Source organism: Lasiodiplodia theobromae, assembly GCF_012971845.1.
Source record: "Lasiodiplodia theobromae strain AM2As chromosome Unknown scaffold_54, whole genome shotgun sequence".
NCBI classification, from domain to species: Eukaryota; Fungi; Ascomycota; class Dothideomycetes; order Botryosphaeriales; family Botryosphaeriaceae; genus Lasiodiplodia; species Lasiodiplodia theobromae.
In genome coordinates this window covers 172976-195088 of record NW_023336535.1, presented here as the reverse complement: position 1 = coordinate 195088, position 22113 = coordinate 172976, and the positions used below count along the sequence as shown (strand labels likewise).

At 51.7% G+C, this 22113-nt stretch overlaps 2 protein-coding genes across 2 annotated transcripts; both read right to left on the bottom strand.

Moving 5' to 3' along the window:
- Positions 1–14885: 14885 nt before the first annotated feature.
- On the bottom strand, positions 14886–16580 carry LTHEOB_11887 (uncharacterized protein; the record flags this gene model as incomplete). The annotated part of the gene is made up of 1 exon (XM_035508692.1): positions 14886–16580. One exon carries the CDS (start codon positions 16578–16580, stop codon positions 14886–14888), a length of 1695 nt encoding a protein of 564 aa, XP_035365581.1.
- A 421-nt stretch (positions 16581–17001) lies between these two features.
- Positions 17002–21100, bottom strand: LTHEOB_11886 (Integral membrane protein; the record flags this gene model as incomplete). The annotated part of the gene is made up of 6 exons (XM_035508691.1): positions 17002–18350; positions 18541–18665; positions 18763–18941; positions 19896–20103; positions 20148–20251; positions 20561–21100. 6 exons carry the CDS (start codon positions 21098–21100, stop codon positions 17002–17004), a joined length of 2505 nt encoding a protein of 834 aa, XP_035365580.1.
- Between the last annotated feature and the right edge of the window lie 1013 nt (positions 21101–22113).

Below are 22113 nucleotides of genomic sequence, written 5' to 3'. Positions count from 1 at the left end.
AGCCGTTAGCATTATTATAAACTATTTCGGGCCGTGTGCTTGTCAGTTTGTCGGGGCAATAGCGTTAGACATGCTAGTAGCGATGGCTATTTCTATAGATTAAGAACGTCTTAAATATCTGAATAATCCGAAATTCTTTTTCTTCGACGGCTTTGACTACAAATTAGACGATTGTTTAAACAAGTAATAATTAGCAGTGTCTTGGGTTTGAAACTACTCTATGGATAACAAGCGAAGGGTTGAAACCAGATCTCACCTTAACCAAATCGCTATAGTAGGATTAGATAAGCTGGGATTCGCTAGAAATATTAAACTGTCGCTTATATTCGTTGTTGTGTAGGTCCGGTACCGCGCTGGCTAAAATACGACGGCTGGTATAGGCTACCGCGGAAGGAAGAGACGAGAAAGTAACGGCCGAGTGCGAGAGTTTGGGATGTATAAGATTCCCGTTATGGGTTTTTAGTAGTGGCCTTGTTATAATAGAAGGAAAGAGGATCGCGAAGAAATAAGATTCTTATACTTAAACAACTACAGCTAAAATCTACCCTAATGTTAGAAAAGCTAGTAAAGTTAAATAATCTTAGTTTAAGACTTCGATTAAAGATGCTACGAAGAATATAGAGAGGCTACGAGTAGTAAACGCTACTTAATAACTCGATCTTAGCGTAGGTGTCTTAGGTAGTATCTAGATTATAATACTTAACTAAGAATTATGGGAATTCGTTCCCCCCCCCCCTGCCGCCCCCGCCCTCCTCCTCTTCCTCCCCCCCCCCCCTCTCTCTTTCCTAGAATACAGGCGGCTAAGGGAATTCTTACTATTCTAAAGGTGGAAATCTGGTCTCTATCCCGTATCATACTCTATATACGAAGCTTTTATAGCGTATTCCCCCTCTAGTCCTACGAGTGTAGACAACGGTATATAATAACGCGTTAGCCTCTTAAATAGAGAAAAATAGAGGAATAAGATGTAATAGCGAACCCTAAATGGCTTTCTATAATGCTATATAACACGGTGCTCCCGCTAACGCATAAGACCCGGCACTACTAATTCGTCATGCTTAGTAAATCCACCAGAGGCTTCTCGACAGCGACGTTGGCAGTCCCAAACGACAAGAAGTCTTTGCTGCCCGACGCGCCGGATCTTTGTATATCGTAGGCACCTAAAACATCGTCTCGTCAGCGCAGCAGGAAGTACTGTAGGCGTGGCAATTTTATAGAAAGTGGTTAAAGCTCCATGTATGTTAGAGAAGGAAGCGGGCAATACGATGCACCCCTTTTGGTTCTAAACAAAACGGAACTTCTATCCCTCGTATTCGTTCCATGCGTTTGGGTTATATAAGTCCTTAGTAGTCAATTCAGTGCTAACATTGCGGTTGTGGTAGTAGTATTCAATCCGGGAGCAGACCGTGCCGACAAGCCTGCGATGAGGCGGTTAACGAGTAGTTCGGGATAAAGTAGCTCTGACCACCGAATTTCTGGCTAGCATGACCCGTGTCGAAGAGTTTCAGATGTTTTTTTTTTTCTGGCGAGAAGCACAATCGGGGCTTTGGGGCGCATCTCCCAGTCAGCCGAGATGCGGACCCGGGCAAGATAGGTGCTTAAGGGTGCTTTATTTAGTAGGTGTGGGCTTTATAAGAGCAGGACAGCGTGTGCCGGGCTGGAAGACCATCTAAGGGAAAGGAGGCTGCAGAATGATGCCGCACTCGTCGCCCGGCCGTGCTAAGGCTAACCCAGAATTAAATAGTCGGCGCCATCGTTATAAATTGTTCGTGCCCCGACCAGTTTATCGAGAAGGAACTTATTTGGCCCCCCGATACGCCTCTACCCCATCACAGCAAGTCGCGCCCGGAGGTTTTCCGTGTTTCTAAAGGTCGTACGTATGGAAAGCTTCGTCGTCAGGTGTAAACCTGCGGAATGTCGTCCGCTGGCGCAAGTGGGAGCTTCATCCGTCGTGCCTGTCGATATTACTGCTCCATGCGATGCTCGTCCTGCTCTGGATGGGGACTCGTAGAGCTTCGGTCCATCGCTAAAATGGCAAATATCCATACGGAATTTGTGTCAGGGTTGAGGGAGGGAGGCGCTTGCAAGTAATCTTCTGGGGAAAAGATCACGCAATCGTGTCAGAGGCTCATGACGCCAATGGGTTACAGTTAGGTGAAGCTCGACTCGATGAGTGAGCCTTTGGAGATTTTTTCGGCTGTGGCTTGCTCATTCCTCTGTTGTGAAAATGGCAGGCTGGTTGCGACCCGCGTATGCGGTCTAAGACTGTACACAGTGTACCTCTCTAAGTGCAGGATTGGAAATAGCGGCAGCCCTGATGGCCGCGGCGTCGGTAAATATGAGCTCGCAGGGTGCAGTGACAGTAAGAAAGATAGACTTATATAAAATCCGTCTCGCTAACACGTGAGCCTGGACTCCGTTCCCATCTAAAGCCGTAGCGTCAGCCTTAACCTCGGCAGCCACGCTCGGGTAGGACGATCTCACAGCTCGCTCGGGTGAGGCGTCGTTAGGGATAGTAGGAGTTTGCCGTTGTTCGGCCGACTACGAGACTGTCTGCTGGATCGTGTGGGTTTCTCCTTGGACAAGGTTCATCAACAGCCTCAACGGTCCGCCATCCTATTACGTACCACTACCGCCGTTTCTGGGGGCGCTAGCTCCAACGTCTACCCCTTTTTGCAGCAAAGCAGACGAAGAAAAGGGGCGGGCCGTTGGCGGGTGAGCGCACCTTGGCGAGTGCATTCCACAAGCTCGGTGATATCCGCTGCAGCCAATGCTGTTCCCGAAGTGGAGGTGAAGCTCCACCATATTCCCATCCGCCGCGTAATGGTCCATCAGGAAGCCGTGAAGACGCTGGGAAATGTGTCATCAAAGCACCCTCCTGTGTTGTTGGGTCTTAGCGCGAATTCCTTGATGTGATCTGTCGGCACGATCACGAGGGGCTCATGGTTGATCCCATCGCTGCTGAACTGCCTAAAATGCACTACAGTCATGATTACTAAAGGAGGGTGAGTTGGAAAGTGTCGATGTCGCGGGCTGATTGGGTTGATTGACTTTATCGACGCGTTTGGGAAGGACTGATGATGGAGCCATGCAGTCACAGACCTCGAATGTTTTTTTTTTGTTTTTTGGATAGCCATCGCGTTGACCGCAACGACAGCGGGATCGCTAAGCGGGCCATCGACGACCCTGAGATGGCAGGGGAGCGTGACCATATTTTCACTACAGCACTGTGTACACCCCATAGCACAGCCGGTGGCTAGCGTGGATTTATTTTTCTTAATCTATCAGATGTCTGTAAACTTCCGGAAACAGTAGACGCTGCGGGCTTAACGCATCACATCATATGAATTAGCACAGTCATTCCCTGTTTTAAGCCCCTGCTATTCTTCGCGCTGGCCGCCGGCCGCGCTATGGGGTGTACACCCAGCCCTCACGGCAATGCGTCGTGTCGCACGGCTTCTTCCCATACGCCACTCTGCAAGCGCTGCAGCTCTCCTGCCTGTGATTGACGAAATATAGCCTCGCAGTTGATGACGGTCACAACAGGGTGTCCAGTCCGATATGGGAGATTTTACAATACCGGTACCAGGCGTTGTGCATGCATCGGTGTGGTTGGTCGCGGCAACGCCCTGTCGCCGCCGGCTTATACGCAGCGTTAGGTAGCAGTGCATTTGTTCACTGCGACTGTGAGTGGCAAGGAAGATGAAACCTGGTCCCAAGATATATACGTCGTTCAGTGACTCTTGGCACTGTAGAACCTGTTTCTGAACCAAAGGAGGCTAGTTAGAGCTGCAACGCGCGACACAGGACTGACATCCGGGGTTGAGATGCAGCAAGGATTCCACTCCTGCACCCAGGCTCGCTTGGCAGATGGTGCTGCGAGTCGTCAGAATTGGCTACTCTCTTACCGCGTTGCTAGAAAACAAGACGGGCAAAGCCGTAGACGGGCTCCAGGACGCTCCGGCGGCTGGACTTGCGCTGGAGGATCGGGTCTGCCTGCAATCTGGCGAGCGTCTGCCTCGGGCGAGCTAGCGGAATTCCAGGAGTGGGGCTTCCGCGACAGGATCGATGAAAGAAGCATCTTAAAGTCAGTAGTATTACTTTTATTCAGGAGCTACCTACCGCCAAAGGGATTGTCGACAATTCTGCTTGGGCAACTCGAGGCTGCACATACCAAGAGGCCGTACTGTCTACACGTTTTCTATACTTTTCGAACGTATAAGCTTTTTTTAAGAGGCATTTAATATTCATAGAGAAGATGCTTTCAGCGGTGTCGGTAAATCTAGCACCTCACTCAGTCCACTATATTCTAAGACGCTTCATATGTGGGAATTCCATCTTTCAAATTATATTAGATGAGAACTTACCCATAACTCCAACGTCTATAGCGCCTTTTCCGGTATTTTCTCCGCACTTTATAAGCGATTTGATGAAACTCTCTATGGAATGCCTAAGCAAGGTCTCCCCGAAGATCCAAATTCCTGAAGCAATATAACTTATTTGCGGATAGGAAATCTCTTGTTATGGCTATAGCGTGGAGTTTTGGATGCATCGAGGCCGATTGGCCATTTAAGCCCTTTTCCGATAGCACGGTTAAGGAGATCCAAGCTAATCTACGGACCATATCAAATGATCTAAAAAAGCTGGTTTACAAATGGTACGACTTATTTTCTACCCCTGGACCGACATTCCCAGGACTTAAAGAAGTGCATAATACAGATAAAGTTCCCGACTTGTTGGCAACTCGTGCTCCAACAGTCATATTTAGAGTCAAACCACACAACGAGTCCGGCCACAAACACGAGGTTGGACGCAGTCTCAATGTCCTGAATGAGACGGAAGCATGTATTGGCATTCTCAGTTTAGAGGACCCTTCTGTCGAAGAGAATCTCGCCTGGTTAGAAGGCTTAGCGGAGATTGAATGTATAGGCATTTCTTTAGAAAGACGCCATAACATGGATTGCGTAGCATTGTGTCCATTTTCGAAGAGGCCAAACCGAGGTCAATCAGCAAACGTGTTGGAAAGCCCGGTTGTTGACCCCACATTCCGCGACGAATCGGGTAACGTGTTGAGTACTGACCATTTTCATTACGGCAGTGACGAGATGGTTTTGGCTCCAGTGGCGAACGTGCTAGCTATACGTCGGCAAGGAATTTATGCGTATAGGGTAACAATTGGCTTGATTTTGCTTACACAATGGGTTAAGGCTAAGAGGCAATTTGAGGATATCCTCTTAAGGTAATTTCTACGGGAGCTGATGGCATAAGATTGTATTTCCCGATAGTTGTATTTACTCCCTGAACGTAATTGACAGACAAACCAGTTCTTTAGCTAAAGGGTCTGATTCCAAACCTGTAGCTTATGTAAGCCCATATGCCGTAATCGCGTCCACAAAATCCATGAATGGGACCTATACCAGCGTTGTTGGGGCTGATTCCTGTAACATCTCTATGTATTCGCGCTTGACATCACCGATTACTTCCCCGCTGGAACGGCCTATACCTACTCGGCAATGACGAGCGCTGGAGGAGGTACTCGTCGCCTTGGATTATAGATAATTAGCATCGATCCTATGCTATCCTAAGCGAGTGTGTGCAGCTTACACACTTAGAAATGTTAGCCCACTGGCTGAAGAGGTCCGCCGGGCAGGCCACGGTTAGGGGGCGAGGATGATAGAACGCTAACATTCTAAGAGACGGTGTGCCTAGCGCAGCAGCGCGGACAGTGGGCGGGCGGCTGTGGCCAGCAGCAGAAATGCGCCATCATCCGCCTGACGCATCAAGCAGACGCGGATCGCTGGAACCTCGCAGCTGACTGACATGGCACATTTACCACAGCTTCCCAGGCTTTAAAAGATCCATCATTGTGGAAAATTAGTTCCTTCGTCTTCTACGGCATTCGTCGTGTCAATCTCTAGTCGTTGCGGGGCAGAGTAAGCACTCGAACAATGCATACTACGTCCATCTGACGCCGTTATACCGAGGGTGCTTGCGCACGTTTGCTTCCGCCGAGATTTCTTTCTCCCTACAGCCACCAGCTCTGAGAGCCATGCTGTCTCTACGGCCAGCCTTGTTTACCGCTGCGTTGGGAAGCGACTGCACGGCTTGCCTTTTACATCAGAAAGGCTCAAACTCCTCGTCCGAGTCCACGATGTCCTAGTTTGATGACTGCGAGCTGCTCTCACGAGCGCCAGGCGCTCGTCGTCCGAGTGCGCGTCAAAAAGCTTGGACCATGGCGGTGGTGAGTAAACATTCCGCATAGAGGAAAAGCGCTACGATCAAAGTATCCTTTGAAAAAGGGTAACGTGATTGGGCAGGTAACGCTTCCTGGCCGGCCGGACCCCTCAAGCACGCTGCACTAGTCTCAAAGCATCAGTGTCTGATGACGCGTATCAGCTTGACCAGTTAGAAACTTAACAATAATTAATTATCATATGCTAAGCTTGTTTGAGCACTTTCTGTTTCAGAGCTACCCAATCAGTCAGCGTAAGCTGCGACATAACCATCACCGTGGGCCGGGCATGCAACCCATCCCCACTTTTGCTCCTTTCTCACAGCCTGTCCAGCCTCGCGACCGGATCGTCCACCAATCAAAGTTGCTGGAGCACGGTGTATGCGTCTCAAAGGTAATGCCATTCTCATCTATACTGTTCCATTTCCAGGTGCTGTATGCCTGGCGTTTCCACCCAGTTGTCTCTCTGTCGCCTGCCTGGCATGGTTGCAGCTGTCCCGCAGCCCTCCAGTCTCCATCCATCCTCCTGCACATGGCGTTCCTCCTGCTGACCCGCACATCATGCGCATTCACTCCAGGACGTTGCGGACGAAACGCGCCGCCGTGTTGGACGCGGATCTCAGAAAAAGTCCAAGCAGCAAGAGCAGACCAGCCATCACGCCCGCCACCGGCATTCCACGAGTCATGGCCGGCGCGGAGCGGCAGGATTGGTCTTCTTGTCTGAGAGTTGTTGTGCTCGGTGCGCCGGGGGAGACTCCGAAATTCAAACGGCGCCTCGTGCCGGTCATATCGGGAGGCCGCGCTGAAAAACGATGATGAGCTTGCGTGCTTTCCCTCTGGGGTTTGAGACATCTTACCCGTTCCACGCGGCTTACGTGGAGCGCGCGGTGCGGCTGTAGACGGCTCGTCGTTTGCTCTGGGGGGAGTTCCGAGCATGGTCGATTCGGACGGACTGCGGCAGCTGTGTCTTGGAAATGATCGGCAGCTTGCGGCCTGAGGCGTGTGGCCAAATGATTGGAGATGTGTTTTGCCGTGGACGAGAACAGCGCAACAGGCCAGCGGAAGCATGACTTTAAATACACCATATTCTATCTATCGAGCGGCAACGCGACAACCAGCAGCCGCAGCGTCGACGGGCCTCGACAGCGCGAGTTGATTGTGCTGGGGGGGGTGGTGGGGAGTTCGACTGCGCCTGATCTTCAGCGTTTACATTGCGACCGTCCGATTCTCCTGCGCTGCAGGAGTTCATGTGCACGGCCTGCCTAACTCATGAAACCGTCGCGGAACGACCACGGACCACCGCGGCCCTCATTGCAGCCCTTGACGTGCTCCCACTGCAGCTCTCGACAGGCTGGTGCGGGTGGATTCGGGGTTGAGGGTGAGTGGAACACTGCGATGCTGTGCATGGTTCTGGAAGGATGACGCGGGCGATCCCTTCAAGGGTCCAGGCTGGGCAAGGCTGAGCAAGGCTGAGCATGTGATGGTGCACGAGCGAGAAGAGACGGGAGACTGCGACCATGTCGTCATTTGACACAACAGTCGCAAAGGTCCTGATTGTGTGGGTCGAGCTCAAGGTGGCTTGGAGGAACTTGCCGTAGCCACTGAAATGGCGTTCGGAATCATCTTCTGCAACACAAGTTTCGAGTGCCAGGCACGGGGTTCGTTCTGTTGGCTGGAGGCGGTGAATTCATGGTTGCAGCCACCAGGGTCACCGGGCTGGTGGCCCAGATACAGAGCGTGTGGTTGAATTTCTGGTCGTTGTGGGCATCGGATTGGTGCTGGTTGCTGCCACGTCATGGTGAAGAAACTGAAGTGTTTGATCCGCTGCGTCGGGGGAGTTTGGCGCTGCGGCCAAGCCGAAGAGACCGGGATTGATGGCCACACGTTTTCTCAGCTGCGAGTTTTGGTGCCGACCTTCGTCGTCCAATGAATTCTGCGTGCAGGGTACGCGTATGCCGGCAGGCGAACACACCTCGGCTATTGGTCAAAGGGCAGTCATGGGTCTCGGTCCTTGGACGATACAACTGTGAGGTCAGCAATGATGTGACTTTCTCTCGCTGCCAGACGCTCACCTTTTCAGTGACGACCGCAAAGATGTATTTTGTATCCGTCTTTGCTACTTTGTTCGAATTTCGGGGCCGGCTGTCGGCGTTGATGGGTATGCTTCAGCTGGGCGACGGGAGTAGAGACTCCACCTATCTAAGGTGTAGTAGGTAAGAGCGTCGGAGAATTGAAGTAGACATTATAAGTAGAGACGGGTGAAGTCAGGTTGATTAAGAGGTCTGAGTAGAAAGCAGTGGCAATTGTCCTTGTAAATATACTTTGAATTCCGCAGTAGCTCCTAGTGTCGCAAGGTCATGTTTTACTGACGTATCAAAAAGTAAGAAATCCCATTGGAAAAGCAGGCGCTTGGGGTCAATTCATGTATATGTGCCGAGGAGACGCTAATGCTAATCGTATCATATGTTTCTTTAGTGTCATGAACATCTTGGCTGCCAGATTGCGGTTAAAGACGCAGAATTCTATCGCTTCTACATTAATACAGTCATCCGTTGCTTATTCTAGACTAGACGGGACTAGGTCTTTGACTTATATACTCCCTCTCCAAACACCCAGCACTGATTTAATTGGACTTTACTGATGTTGCAAAAAAGAAGTGCTAAATTACCTCATGCCATCCCTTCTGGCGTTGTAAATGGACGACACGATGATCTTACCAAGTCTTACGGAGTTCTTTTGTCTGTAATGCAAATCGCAGACTCGTGGATAGATTTTATAAACCTTGGATGGCGCAGCAGTCAAGCTCTTAATTTTCCCTACCACTTGGTCCCCTGACAAGACTGACTCAAGTAGCAACCACATCGCTGACGGTGAGCTAAATTGACGGTGGAGCGAGCTGGGCGTAGCTCAGCATTCCGGGACTGTTCCAAAAGGTAGAGCCAGACATCAGACTGCGGGCGCCTTGGTCGTGACAATGACTTGATCTGTGGCACCCGCAGCGACCAGTGGCAACATTCTCACCTCATTGATCAAAATGCGCGCGGAAATTCGCTGGGCGGCGTCGTTGGCGTCGTTGTCAGTCAGCTCGCGCGTACGTCGATAGAAGAGTAAAGCCGCCCCGTGAAGCGATCCAGGAGTATTGGTATTTGGCGGCGGCGCCGAGTATGACATTCACAGCCTGTTACACGCAGCCGAGCCCATTTTCCAGAATGATTGGGCAGTACAAGGCACAAGTTCGTGGGCGATATTTGGGTAGCCCCACCAGTGACGAACCCCAGCTACACCAGGAAATTTTCTAGTGACGAAGTTGTTCTTCCATGGTAAACGCCAGAGATATCATCTAGTTCCACAAAAAATGTATAACTCTAGGATTAATCAGAGTGGCGAATCACCCCAGGATGAGAGAGTTATAAGAATAGAATAAGAGTAGACACAGCCTTACGGATCCGAACGGGGCGTCAACGAAGAGAAAATTTGTTGCATAGGTAATCTCGTGGGATGTTGGCGGTAAAGAGGCACGCAGACCTTCGTTTATATTTTCCTCTATCTTATAGCTCAAGGCCCGTCATCAGCTCTGATTAGAAGACAAGACTTCTAGCTTCTTGGTGCATTCTTTCTGCAGGGTTCCGCTTTGATGCCTGTTAGCTCGCATATCTCTTAGCATTTACAATTAAACCGGCGATCTAAATGCCTATCGAGCGTGACATCGAGTGCAGGGGCGACGTTGTCCCTCATTCCTGTCCCCACTGCGAATGGAGAATGTCGGGGCTACTATAGTACTCCCCTACGACCGAACGCTTCACCCTGGCGCGTCGACGACTGACGACGGGTGGCAGTGGCGGTGGCGGCAGCGCTGGAGCGACGGTGGTGTCGAAAGTTATTGCGCTTGGCGTCGGTGATGACGATAAAATTGGGATTTCTCGTAAGCGGATCGCTGCGATCGCCCAGTCGCGCCGTAGGGACAATCCTCTTCTTAGACTCGGGCCAAGAACGAACTTTACGGGCGCCTTCATACTGGGAGCTCTCTGTTCTTGATGTCCATTAACCTTCCGTATCAAAGCTGTTGCAAAGCCGAGGGCCACGATTTTCGCACAAATAAATTTTCTTACCAAAATTCCAAAAAAAAAAAAAACACCCAACCAAGAATAACAAATTTATTCCCCTGGACATATTGCAAAACTCTTTTTTAATCTAGAGTTCTCGTTCAGCTGACTGCTGAGCCGTGGTGGCAACGGAAAATTGTGTGCATTTTTATCCTGCATCTCGGTGTCCACCACAACGGAAGAAGAGGTGATTAGCTTATATGGGCGATATGAGTCACAAGGATAATTGACGTACGTTTAAATAACACATAAACCAATGTGGCCGTTGCTAAGTATAGTATAATCTTTTTAGCCTATCCGAGCAGCTTCGGCGCCTGTGACAAACAGGCTTAATATCGGGATGAGTAATCTACTCATCTGGGTTCACAGAGTAATCACTGTCTATATCCTCAGGTCGTAGTTCCATCCGAGAGTCCTTAAGTAGAGCGGCCACGATGCTAAGAACCATACGGTCCGCAATAAACTTGCCAATACACTGACCTAGGCCAAAGCCATAGCGCTACATGTTGTATCGCATCTAATATCGTGTGAGTATTATCTTTAAACGTGACTTAGATTAGGTGGAGGACTAACTGCGGCGGTTTGAGACCCAAGGAACGCTCTAGTTTGTACTTGGTGCTCACATCTCCCCAGCAGGGGTTGCAGATGTTGAGCCTGTACGTGTCAACAATAACCATGATCTGCTGGTTATAATTGTATTGCGGGCCTTTGGCGGGTTCGGTCAAATCAGGCGTCCGGGGATAAGTCTTCTCTCTTGAAAGTATTCCATACTTGTTTGGAGTTCACCGGGGCAGAGAAATGTTCTCGTACAAGAACCACTGGCTGAACTTATATCAGGGCATTTTCTATTGTAGTTTGCTCTTTAAGGAAGATACCTCTAAATTCATCATACGGACGCTCTTCGAGACGAAATGCCCCCCGGGTACTTTCACTTTTACAACTGTCCCGAACAAACGGCCCTTAACTTCGTCTGGTAGCTCCTCATCCGGCGTCTGAATCTTGTCTTGATACTGGCAAAAGTTCATTTGGTACCCTCACTTGTAGAGGACGGCGGTGCTGAATGCAAATTAAACGTTATAAACCAATCTCCTTCGTCGCCAAAGATGGATTTAGCTGTGTTAAGTTCGAAAGGTAGGTCGTCATCAGTCCTCTCACAATGGCCTTCCGAGAAGACTGTAGTGAAAGTGCACAACATGCTCAAGCTCCCATCGTAGATGACAATGAGAAGTATTCCCCGCAGGCCTGGCGAACCTGTGATTTGTTTGATAGTATTCCGCCGTACTACCTCTCATCTGTTCGCACTGGAGCACATAAAGTCTATGGGGCTCTCAAACACCGGGTCAGATTCGTACAGAGCGTGGTAGAAGTTGCTGCGTGGCAGACAACAGTTTTTAGCATCTCCAACGAAGCCACATTCCCGACACCCCTTTCGAAAATGCTGTTGTAAATCTGTAAAATCTTCTTCCGTAGCCTATATTCTATCGCGCGAGGTGTTGAAAAAAAAAGGAAAAAACAGGCCGACGCTACACTTAAATGTTGTCAAATATAAAATATCTGATTTGGCAATATTTATACGGAGTCTATGCGGATGAGAACTGAGCTAAGATATGACATGTTTACCAATAGCACCTTAAGTTAACGGCGCCTCCTGCCAGTGGTTTTACCAACACAGCGGCGCCTTTATACACGCAGGCAGTGAAATGTTAAGAGCACTCTCCCAACCATGTGTACGGGTCATTGGAGAAGGACCTCAGCAGGGTGGCTTAAAAAAGCCTCACTAGTAGCAGTAATAAAACGCGCGTAGAAAGATAATACACGTACTGCGCAGCAATAGCCCTCTACTTTAGACGTATCGACGAAGGTCCGGCGGGTGGCATTGTGCGGAGGTGTGGGTCGGCGGTCACCATAAGGTACAGTCTATGCAGACCCTTATACGGATGAGAAGGGACAAAACTGTGGGTGAGGTTTGCGTGGGCCGAACGGCCGGACGGTCGTGCAGCGTAGAAGTGGAGAGGCGACAAGGCGACGGACGCTCATCCTACTCCGGGTGTTTGCTGCGCGGTCGTTTAGCGAGCGATGACCACAAGCAGCGCCGTCTTGCCTGCTGATCAGAAAGACGGCCGATGTAAGCATCATCTTGGCCGACGACTTGGCCTCGCATTTTTTGCGCCGCAAAATATTAGGCTCGTCCTGATTCTCAGTCCAAGGCCCATGGCGACGTCCGCGCCGACGGCGTGCTCCGCATAATGGCATTCAACTTCACGTTGGCGTTGATCTCTCCGAGGTCAATGATATGGCCTTGTGCAATGAAAGTTATCCTCGCCGGTTGTACATAACGCGCACGCCAACTCCTGCTGTCCTAGGTACCTACGTATCTCTTCGCTTGCGTTTGTATGGCGCTGCTCGCACGATCCCCGCGTTTCTCTACGACGCACATCGCTCCAAGCCTGAGCGTCACCAGCGGCATCGTCGTCGAGCAGAAGCACCGCTGGGCCGAGTTGTCCACGACCAAGGGCAGGAGTGCTTCGGCATTTGGCATCCTTGAATACATACAGCACCGGGGGCTTCGCTGAGCTCGTCGACGTGTTGGCGGCCGAAAGGGCGAGAATCCTGCAGTCGCCGGGGTCTCAGGCCTGGAAGTGACGTTGTGGAGGCACTTGGCTGGCGTCATCTCTGCGTTCCTGCCATGACGTGCAGGGCATTTTGGATGGCAATGCGACCGGCCGTCTGGAACACCAGCCAGGAGAGCAGGCAACGCTCGAAACGATGGAAAGAAGGGGCAACATTGAAGAGGTAAGGGTTTTGCATCCTGGAGTACTCTTCTGCGCTGGCAAGGCGAGGGTTTGAGCAGAGCCCACCTTGAATTCAAATGGCAGAGCTGTTAATATCAATTGTTCTTCAGCGAAGCACAAAACAATAATGACTAGTCCCGTTTCGGAGCCTCTCCTTCGTTTTCATCTCACCCTACCTCTCGAGAAACCGCAATCGCAACGGCTCCATCTGCTCTCTCAGCTCCATCGAGCCCAACCACGCCAGGGACCGAAGGTACTCGTCAGTGAGAATATGGCATCAGCCCATGTGACGTCGTGAGCCACGCTCACAACTGCGCGCTGCTGATCGAAGACGAGGGCAAGGGTGAGCAGGAAAAGGAAAGAAAGCAAAGGAAGAAGGCGGAAGCAGCGGGAAGCGGCTGGCAACAGTCCCAACGACCCTGACGATGCGGCAGCGAACTCGCACCGCCGCCGCGTCTCTGTCGGTGTGAAGTTCACGTCCTCGGCCAGCCTCCTGCGTGCTTACCTTGCGGTACAGTAGCTTGTGTACGCCATGCTGAATTAAGCAAAAGTATTATTCCACAGCAAGTAAGTGCCTCGATTGCTAGCGTGGCTTGATGACCAGCCTGCTTGTTGAACTTTGTACGGTTCGCGCTGAGCGCCCACTCCCATTTCCATTCTCCATCTGGCACACTCGACGCTTCAATCGCACTGTTCAACTGTCAGCCCTGGCTCTCAGAAGTCTCGTTGTTCCGTTAGCCACTCGGCCGCGCCACTACGTAGGCTTGTTTGGGGGCAAATGATAAGACTGTATTGAGCTAAGATACAATTTCCGTGGGGGGGACAGACTTCCGTAACCATGCAATCCTCTCGGTTATCCACCAGACCAGCCTTTGTCATTCCATCCACACTCCCGGACTTGTACAGCCTTTCCCCCGTAGATTGAGCTTGTCATGGTTAGCTAGTAGAACTAAACGCGTCATCGACAGAAAGCTGAGGACTCACCCGGTGATGCTCAAGCGTTTTGAGGACGCTGAGCTAAGTGCTGATGGCAATAGTAGGGACCAGAGCTCGGGTCATTGCTGACCCTGGTGCACTGCTGTTGGTTCCTCTTCTTGCCAAGACAGCGCCTTGAGGCCGTCGATGGACTTGAAGGAGTGACTGGAGGAGCGACGGCGGCTGGAGTGACTGGAAGTGGAGATGGACCCGTGGCGAAGACACGGCGCAGGATCCAGGAGACGACCCAAAGAATGAGCCAGCATGCGAATTTTCCAAGATAGAGAAGACAAGAAGATGCTTTGATGAGAACCAAGGGACAGAAGCGTATGATGATAATGCAAGCCAAACGAAAGATGCTCTGAGCGAGGGCAACAAGCAAGCCACAAATTTTGAGGATCATGGTGAAAGCTCGAAGGAAGAAGTTGAACCCGACCCAACCGACACAAAGAAGACACAAAAGTGCTATGGCAAGAAGCAAATAAGGGAAAAGAGTGACGATGCGCAAGGCTAAGCGGATCATATCAAGCATGTCGAGTGTTAGGGGTTGATGTTGGACTGTCGTATGATCTGTAGGGGGAGGATTCTCTATCCTTATAAGTTGGTCTTCTGTGCAAGTATGTATCTTTCTACCGGTGGAAAATGCACATAGAAGGAAGGAGAAATCGAAGCAAACAAATGGTTTCAGCTGTCGTTTGAGGGGTTGTCATGTTTGTTCCTTTATCCGCTCTTGACCAAACCAAATAAATGGAAACATGGTCACAAGGAGGAAGGATTGATCTCTTAGTTCTCCTCCGCCTGGTCGAAAGAGTCGTAGAACGGTTTACTATTCCAGTTAAGCAGTCGCTTCTCAAAAGCGGCGACGTGCTTATCAAGGGTGTGTAGCATTTCCTGGGGCGCCTGGAGCGAGGCCCTAAAGATATTCGTCGAATTTTCGGTGTTGGCCAACAGTAACGGGCAGGGACGAGTGGCCTTGTAGTCGATATTGTGCTTAGTGGCATCGCCTATATCGGAATAGTCAATTAGCATGCGCGAAGCTTTAAGGTGGTCTCTAATGGACACTATGGTGGCATTAGTGAGTTCAAGGTCGCCCTGGGCTATCTCGAGGTCGTCCATAGTTCTCGTGGGGGAGGAGAGGTCGTATTGGGGCCAGACTGGAGGCTTTTGGCCGTTTAGAAGCCAGCCAACGGCGCTCGTCCAGTAGCCAGACGAGTTATACCAACGGTTCGCTGACGACTCGCCCCAATCCTCCATCGATTTGTTGTAGCGCTCTTCGATGTCGTTTACTTTTGCTTTGGCTTCGCGCATGCGCATCTTCACTTCATTTGTCATGAATATCTTAATCGGCATGAAGTCCTTCTCGGTAGTCGCAATCATCTGCTTCACCCCGAGCGACTCCTGCAGCAGGTAGTCGTTTATGCTTAGAATAAAGGCCTGGCAGCTGCATACTGTTTCCCACAGGGTGCGGTCGCGTATCAGCCGAGGGTCAGGCGTGATGTCGTGGTCGTCGTCCGGCAGGATGTGCAGACGGCGGAGGAAGATGGCCAATGGGCTCAAACGCCGCTGCCGGGGTCCCCAGATCCCGACGATGTCGTCGTCCGCCATCTCGAGCAGCTGTGACACCCGTATGGCCGTGAGGTTGACCCGTTCGGACGACCCCACGATGGCCTTCTGTAATTCGAACTCCATGTCCTCCAGCCCGCTCTGCAGGTGCGTCGTCGCGTAGCTGCCGATTGCTTCTAGCTGCTTGTAATTGTCGATCACCGTCCGGTTTTTCGTGTTGAAGACGGCCCACAGGCCGAGGTAGTCATGGGACACGGCAGCTAGGCCAGCCTGCAACCGCACCCCCATGTTGGACAGCATGGTCAGCTCCAACCGGCCCTCAATCGGCGCCATTGCCGCCTCCATCGCCTCTGCGCCCCGCCGTATCGTCTCATTCCGCATCGCGCCGTAGCTGTAGGCTGGTGGATTCGGCGGCAGTGGCGGCAGTGGCAGCAGCTTGTTGATCTCCTCCATCGCCCAGCCTTTCATCGCCGCCCAGCCCGTCATCGCCGCCCAACCCGTCATCGCCGCCAAGCCCGTCATCTCCGTCATCTCCGTCATCGCCACCCAGCCTGCCAAGACCAAGCCGACGAATGATATCACCAGAAGCGATGGCATTGCTCGTGGCTGTGGCATGGAGGGAGGAGGAAGGTACGGATAATGAGTGGGAAGAGGAAGGTACGGATGATGAGCGGGAGGAGGAGGAGGGGACGGAGGACGAGCGGGAGGAGGAGGGGACGGAGGACGAGTGGGAGAAGGTGGTGGGGAATTCTCATCTCGAAGGACGTGCTCTAGTAGCGATCGGTGCCTTTCTGGACCAACCCTGGCCAACGCATCGATGACGGACTCTAGGCCGTTCTCGGGGACTTGGTCTAGCAATGCTCTGATGGAAGCGCGCCTGCGCGGCGTGTGTCGTCCGAGGATCTGTTCGGTCATGTCTGCGTGTGGTGGAAAAGGTGGAAACGGCGGAGTGGATGCGTGTAGTGGAAGAGGTGGAAATGGCGGAGCGGATGCGTGTGGTGGAAAAGATGGAAACGGCGGAGCGAATGCGTGTGGTGGAAAAGGTGGAAACGGCGGAGCGAATGCGTGTGGTGGAAAAGGTGGGAAAGGCGAAGCGAATGTAATATAAACAAAGAACAAACAAAGAAGAAAGTTTGCTAAGGCTTGGTCATTTCTTTAATTAGTTCTTGACGTCATTCTGCATACAGATGTCTTAGACGTGTTCTAGACGGTTGTGTAAAACGTCATTCTCATTTCTTCGTTTGCACACCTGTGCACGTGTGTGGGCATATCGGTCTAAGACCTCTAAGATACAGAAGCTTCTAGATGAACAGTAATTGCAACGTAGCCGCTTCAGCTAGACGCCACCCAACGCCTCCTTGCCTTCCTTTTCAACGTTTGCCCAGCGCTGCTCCGCCACCGCGCGTTTGTTTGCAATGTTTGGCTCCGCCACCGTCATCTGCGCTTCCTCATGGCTAGGACGACCAGACGCAGCCACAGTTCCCGAATCACCATCATCATCATCCAAGGACGCTAAGGCCGATCCTCCCTTTCTTCCCTGTCCTCTTACCGTCGACGAACCGGCCTTGTTGGCACCATGGTCGTCATAGTCGTGCTGGTCGGGCCGAGCGGTCCGTGACAGTGGGCCAGCGAGCGGCAGATTCGAGTGCATCTGGGTCGTCTCAGGCTCCGTTGGGGGATGCGATGCAACTGGCTTGGCATTTTCTTTCTTAAACCACTTGTCCACATTCTCCGCGACGCGCTTGTTTTGTATCTTCAAATGCTGCGGGCAGCGAGTTTTCCCTTCGCTGGCTCGATTTTTGCAGCGCCGCTTGCCGTTCTGGATCAAAGCCGCGCATCTTTTTCGAGCAGGCGTGTGCTGTTTGGTTGCAACCACGTCCTCCTCACTCTCCTCTGGCTTCTCGGAGACCACTGACCCGTAGTCCGCACCGTCTTCGTCATCAGTCGGCTCATCTCTCGATTCCGCCTTAATCAGGGTCTCCTGATCAAGCTTGGAGCGCAAGGCACCGAGGGCGGAAAGCGTCGTCGTGGGAGGAGAGCCGCCGCCATCTGTCAACAACTCCCGGGAAGATGGTGCGTCTTGGGGGAAACTGCCGGGCATCTGTGATTTTTGAGATGGCTTTATCACGTCTTGTCGTCCGATGTCTCTCGGCAGCCAAGCCTGAAAGCTGGGAGATGGCGGCCGCCGAATCGAGTCGAGCTGTTGCGTCGAGTCTCTTCGGCTTGTCGTGGCCGGAACGTCGTCTTTGACAAGCTTTTGTAGCCAATTTCTTCGACTTGTCGTGGCCGTGACTTCGTCTTTAATAAGCTGTTGCGTCAAGTCTCTTCGGCTTGTCGTTGCCGGGATGTCGTCTTTGACAAGCTCAAAGTGGTCTTTGGTAAGTTTGGCAGGCTCTAAGTATTCTTTGGCAATGTTGGCAAGCTCTATGTAGGCTTTGGCAAGGTCGCAGAAGTTTTTGTCGGAAGTGGGTCTTCTATCTGTGGCGCTGAAAGATGTAGAAGAAGCGATATGGGCACCGTACTGCCTGTGGCTAGCCAGAAGAGAAGGAACATGGCCAGTCGGAGGGTCCGTGTCAAGGTCCGTCTGAGTAGATCTGCTTTTCGTCGTTGGAAGGTCCGTGTCAAGAACCTTCTGGGTAGATGTGCTGTCCGTTGTGCGCGAGGCTGATGCGAGAAGCCGAGGAGCTGAACGGGTGATGTATTGAGCTACCCAAAAGAATGCGCGAAATACCCCCTTGGCGATCGTTCCTGCCAACACCATCGTCGAAGAACTAGCTAGCAGTAAGATGCTGCCCGTTATGCGAGAGGCTGATGCGAGAAGCTGAGGAGCTGAACGGGTGATGTATTGAGCTACCCAAAAGAAGGCGCGAAATACCCCCTTGGCGATCGTTCCTGCCAACACCATCGTCGGAGAAGTAGCTAGCGGTGAGGTGCTGTCCGTCGTTGGAGGAGCTGTGCCATGGTTTGTCTGAGTAGATGTGCTGTCCATCGTTGGAGCAGCTGTGCCTTCCGTCGTTAGAGCAGCTGTGCCACGGTTCGGTTGAGTAGATGTGCTGTCCGTCGTTGGAGAACTAGCTAGCGTTGATGTGCTGCGCACGTTCGAAGACCTGGCTTGCGTTGAGGTGCTGTGCTTGCCACGAGGAGCATTTCTTCCGTCGAATTGTATGTAATGGTGGACGTCGAGAGTCTCACAACCATGATCGTGGCTGTCTTGGTCGTCGCAGGATTCTTCCCAATGAGTGCTGTGGTCTGAAATGATTTGCGAGTGCTGTTGATCTATGTGGTAGTAGCAATAGCGGGTCCCCTTTCTCCATCGGTAGTAGCTAATGCGACTGGCACACGGCTTGCCGGAGCCGGTGAATCCCTGGCAGTGGAGGTACTGCCGAGATGCCATGGTTCGAAGGTGTAGATGAAGGGGCGGTCCTCGTGGTGAGGATTGGAAGTGGGGAGCGACGAGTTCAAACGAACTGAGGGCACGGATATGCATGTACCCTGGCGAAGCAAACAGGCACGTGCCGCATCCCGCTCCAATATGCTCAAGAATTCAACATTTCGCCACTTTGACGGTTGGTCGGTTTGGAAGAGAGAACTCCGACCGTAACATTGGAGATGACCAGGCTCTCTTCTAACTGTTGTCAAGCATGATAGATAAATGCGCGAAGTTGCAACCAGCCGTGGTGAACGCGACGATCAATGCCCCGCACACGCCAATCTGCTACCGCCAAGCGTTGTGATCAACAGCGAGTAAAACAAACTTCTATAAAACATGGCGATCCGGTTCGTGGGGAGGTGACTGCGCTCTGGACCAGTTGAAGCGAGGCGGCGCGGACAAAGATGCTGTACGCTGTGTACCCGTGCCGCGAAGCTGAAATCAACGCATGAGCCATCATCGCCGTCAAATAAGGCATCTTGGGCAGAGCGTTATGCGGTTTGCTAGTGTGGCAGGGTGTGCGATGGACGAGGGCGGCAAAATCAGTGTGGAGTGGGTGAGCTGGCTTGGAAGGCGCGTTGCTCACTGTCAGCAATCTTCACTCATGATATTCGCTGTCATTGTTCTCTTTCAACTTGATTTCAGAGGTGAATGGAAGATGATGCGGATTTCACGTCTAACATACAGGCAGATCTGACCAATTTCCCAACACGCGTTACTTTCTGAGATCATAGAGACTCGCTCTCTCCCTAACTCTCTTCTCCTTCTCTATTCTGCATCTTCTTCTGCGCTAATCGTACCCTATTGTAGAAGTCATCAGCATCCCAGCGGCGCACACCCGCAACGAAAGCGGCGACATTCTGCCGTAGGACGGTAAGTAGTTCCTGGGGAGCCCAGCGTGACTCTTTGAAGCTATCCATCTCGAGCGACTCGCAAATATTGCCGTGGTTCCTCCCAGCGATCATGTCAAGGTTGGCCATCTGGTAGGTGAACCGGGTGGTGAGGTTTCTAAGGGATTCAATGTGTTCCTGCGTACTTAGACCTCGTGGTACCTGAAATTGCTGACGGAGATAAAGGGAGAGGTAACATAGTTGTAGACGGTCTCGATAGTATTACACGTCTCTTCTAGGAACTTGTGGAGCTCAATAAGCCGGGCCTGATAGATTCATAGCGTGTCCTACAGGTTGCGGTCGCGGTCGGTCAGGGGATAGACATCGGGAGGGTAGAAAATCGAGCAGTATACGTAGTTAACTAGGCTAAACGACAGCCAAGCAACCTAGCGTATAATGATCTCGTCCACGACTATAGTAACTTCCCGCGCCATATACGTGACGGCCTCCTCATTGTCGTAATTTGATACACTTATGCATGCTGATATTTCATCCGCCAAGTGTCTTAGCTGTCTATCACAGATAGGTAGCCCTTCTGTCTGGAAGTTGTGCAGCTTCTTGTAGCAGTTAGTTACCGTCTGGTTGTCCGTATCGTAGACTGCCCAACGGGTGAGGTAGCCGTTGTCTACACGGTGAAGAGTGATCTCCAAAAGCGCCCGCCACTGTTCCGTCCTTGTCGCCTCGACGGGCTCGGGCGGCGGCCGGAGGTACGAATCCACCACTTCCGCGGCATCTCGCAAAGTCTTGTCCAGTAGGGCATTGTAGTCGTATTGGCGGTCCATTGGGATCGACATTGGCCGCAGATTCCTGCCGAAGTTCGCCAGGATCGCCACCACGTCTAACAGAATGGCGACGCCGAGGACGACCGCCGCCACGAGGATCGTCAGCTCCCATAGATTCGTCGGAGCAGAAGATCTGATGCGGCGGGCTCGAGAGGCCAGACGAGCGGCAGGACGTGCGAGAAGAGGAACGGTAAGGCGAGCGGTAGAAGCGGTAAAACCGGTAGAAGCGGTAGAAGAAGCGGTGGAAATCATAGAGTCGGTAGAGTTTGAGGCTGTAGGAGGAGCGGTGGGAGAAGCGGTAGGAGGAGCGGTGGGAGAAGCGGTAGAAGCCATGGAATCGGTGGAGATGGTAAGAGGAGCGGCAGGGCGAGTGACGAGGGATATTGGTCGGTAGCGAGGTGTGTCTGGAAAAATAAAGTGGATGATCGAACTACTGAAGAAGTCGAAAGGGAGACGACTTTAAGTAAGAACAAATAAAGAATATTGTTGTTTCGCACCTTCGCTACCGTTTATACCGGGTCTCAGTTGAAGGCAAACACGGCGCATCGTGCTCAAAAGACTTTGGGAGGCTTAGTTCCGCACAAGCTCCCCCTTTGATCTGCGGCGATACTTGTCTCACCTGTCTTGCGCCCGTCTCGCGACCGCCATGACTACTTGCGCCTGTGCGTCAAATCACCTGCCGTGACGACGTATTCGATCGTGGCCTGGATTCCGCCTCTCGCGTTGTCCGTGTTAATGCGATGCGTCTGAGCTCGGTTTTAACGATGGCGGTGGCGATGCCGCGGTTAAGCTGCGGCGGGAGAGTCAGATTTGCGGCCTCGGCGTAGACAAACAAAAGTTCTTGCCGCACTTTTTAATGCGCTGTAGTCTAGAAGTCCAAGCCAAGCCAAATAAACTTTACTAGCTGATGTGGAATTCCAGGACCAGGGAGTGGCTGAGCTAAGCCTCAAAGCCAATGCTCTATTGGCTACATATGTTTACAACGAGAGGACCCATACGTGTCGCGAGCATTACGATAATCAAAGCATTATTTGTAGTTTATGTAGTATATACAGCTCGTTCGACGACCACGTCCTCTTTCTCGACAACGATAACCGACAGAACTCTAAACTCGGTCGGTATGTAGGGTCGCAGCTCTCACGTATAGCCGCTAGAAATTACAGCGCTGCGAATAACTCTAACATTGCAGCTTACACGCATGGGTTCGAGAACAATTATGCTTCAACATCAGTCAGCTGCTGGCAAGGCCAAGTCAACAAATTTTAGGCCGCGGGATTTGTGGGCGGTTGGGGCTAGCACGGATGGCAAGTAGGCGTGGAAAATAATTCGACAATGGTCCCCGGAAG